Source organism: Corvus brachyrhynchos, unplaced genomic scaffold, assembly GCF_000691975.1.
Source record: "Corvus brachyrhynchos isolate BGI_N302 unplaced genomic scaffold, ASM69197v1 scaffold130, whole genome shotgun sequence".
In the NCBI taxonomy this organism is placed as follows: Eukaryota; Metazoa; Chordata; class Aves; order Passeriformes; family Corvidae; genus Corvus; species Corvus brachyrhynchos.
The window spans coordinates 1,137,015-1,137,839 of NW_008236193.1; the positions used below are offsets into that span (position 1 = coordinate 1,137,015).

Sequence of the window (825 nt, forward strand, 5' to 3'; positions counted from 1 at the left end):
GCGACTGCACCCTCAGGTACCTGCTGGGCTGCCTGGAGCGCATGGGGCACGAACAGGCCTGCCGGGTCCTCATCTCCGGCGGTACGGACGGGCAGCGGGAACCCGGGGGCTGGAGGGGAGCACCAGGGGGCAGGGGCTCAGCAGGAGGAAATGGGGATGGGGGTGAAGAACAGCAGTTCCTGATGGGGGTCTTGCTCTGGTAGTGAGGTCCTGGGCAGGCAGGGTGGAGTTGGATGGATGCAACAGGATGAGATAGGATGGGATGTGGTCTGATCGGATGGGACAGGACAGATATGGACAGCATGGGATGGGATGGGATGGGATGGGATGGGATAGGTTAGGATAGGATAGGATAGAGCAGAGTGGGAAGGGATAAACTGAAGCAAGATGAGATGGGTAGATGGGATAGCAATGAATATACCAATGGGACAAAGTAGGATGAGATGACTGGGACAGGACAGAGGTGTGGGATGGGATAAGATGGGCTGGGTTGGGAGAGGAGAATCTGTTGTAGGTGGGGATGGGGCAGGATGGGATGGGGTGATGCAGGACAGGGGACTCAGTCCAGGCTGGTCTCTCCTCTCCTGCAGTCCAGGACATGATCCGCATCACGGTGCAGCCCGAGTCACAGGTGGTGGCAGAGGGGACACAGGTGTCCCTGACCTGCTGCGCGACTGGCCCGCCGGGGCTCACGTACCAATGGTTCTGTGGGAGGCAGGAGGTGAGGTCCCACTGTGCCACACTGAGCAGGGCCCCCACACCCTGTCCATGGCGAGGGCACCTGCACGAGTAAGAGGGAGCCCATGCCTCCTTGACCTCCTCCCC

The 825-nt window shown here is 60.6% G+C and overlaps 1 protein-coding gene across 1 annotated transcript in view; it reads left to right on the plus strand.

The window, feature by feature from the left end:
* Positions 1-825, plus strand: part of LOC103620905 (mucosa-associated lymphoid tissue lymphoma translocation protein 1) — a 7,376-nt gene that overhangs the window by 1,333 nt on the left and 5,218 nt on the right. The window contains exons 3-4 of the mRNA XM_017739042.1: positions 6-81; positions 591-721. Coding sequence (XP_017594531.1) covers positions 6-81; positions 591-721 — 207 coding nt within the window. The remainder of the gene's footprint in view (positions 1-5; positions 82-590; positions 722-825) is intronic.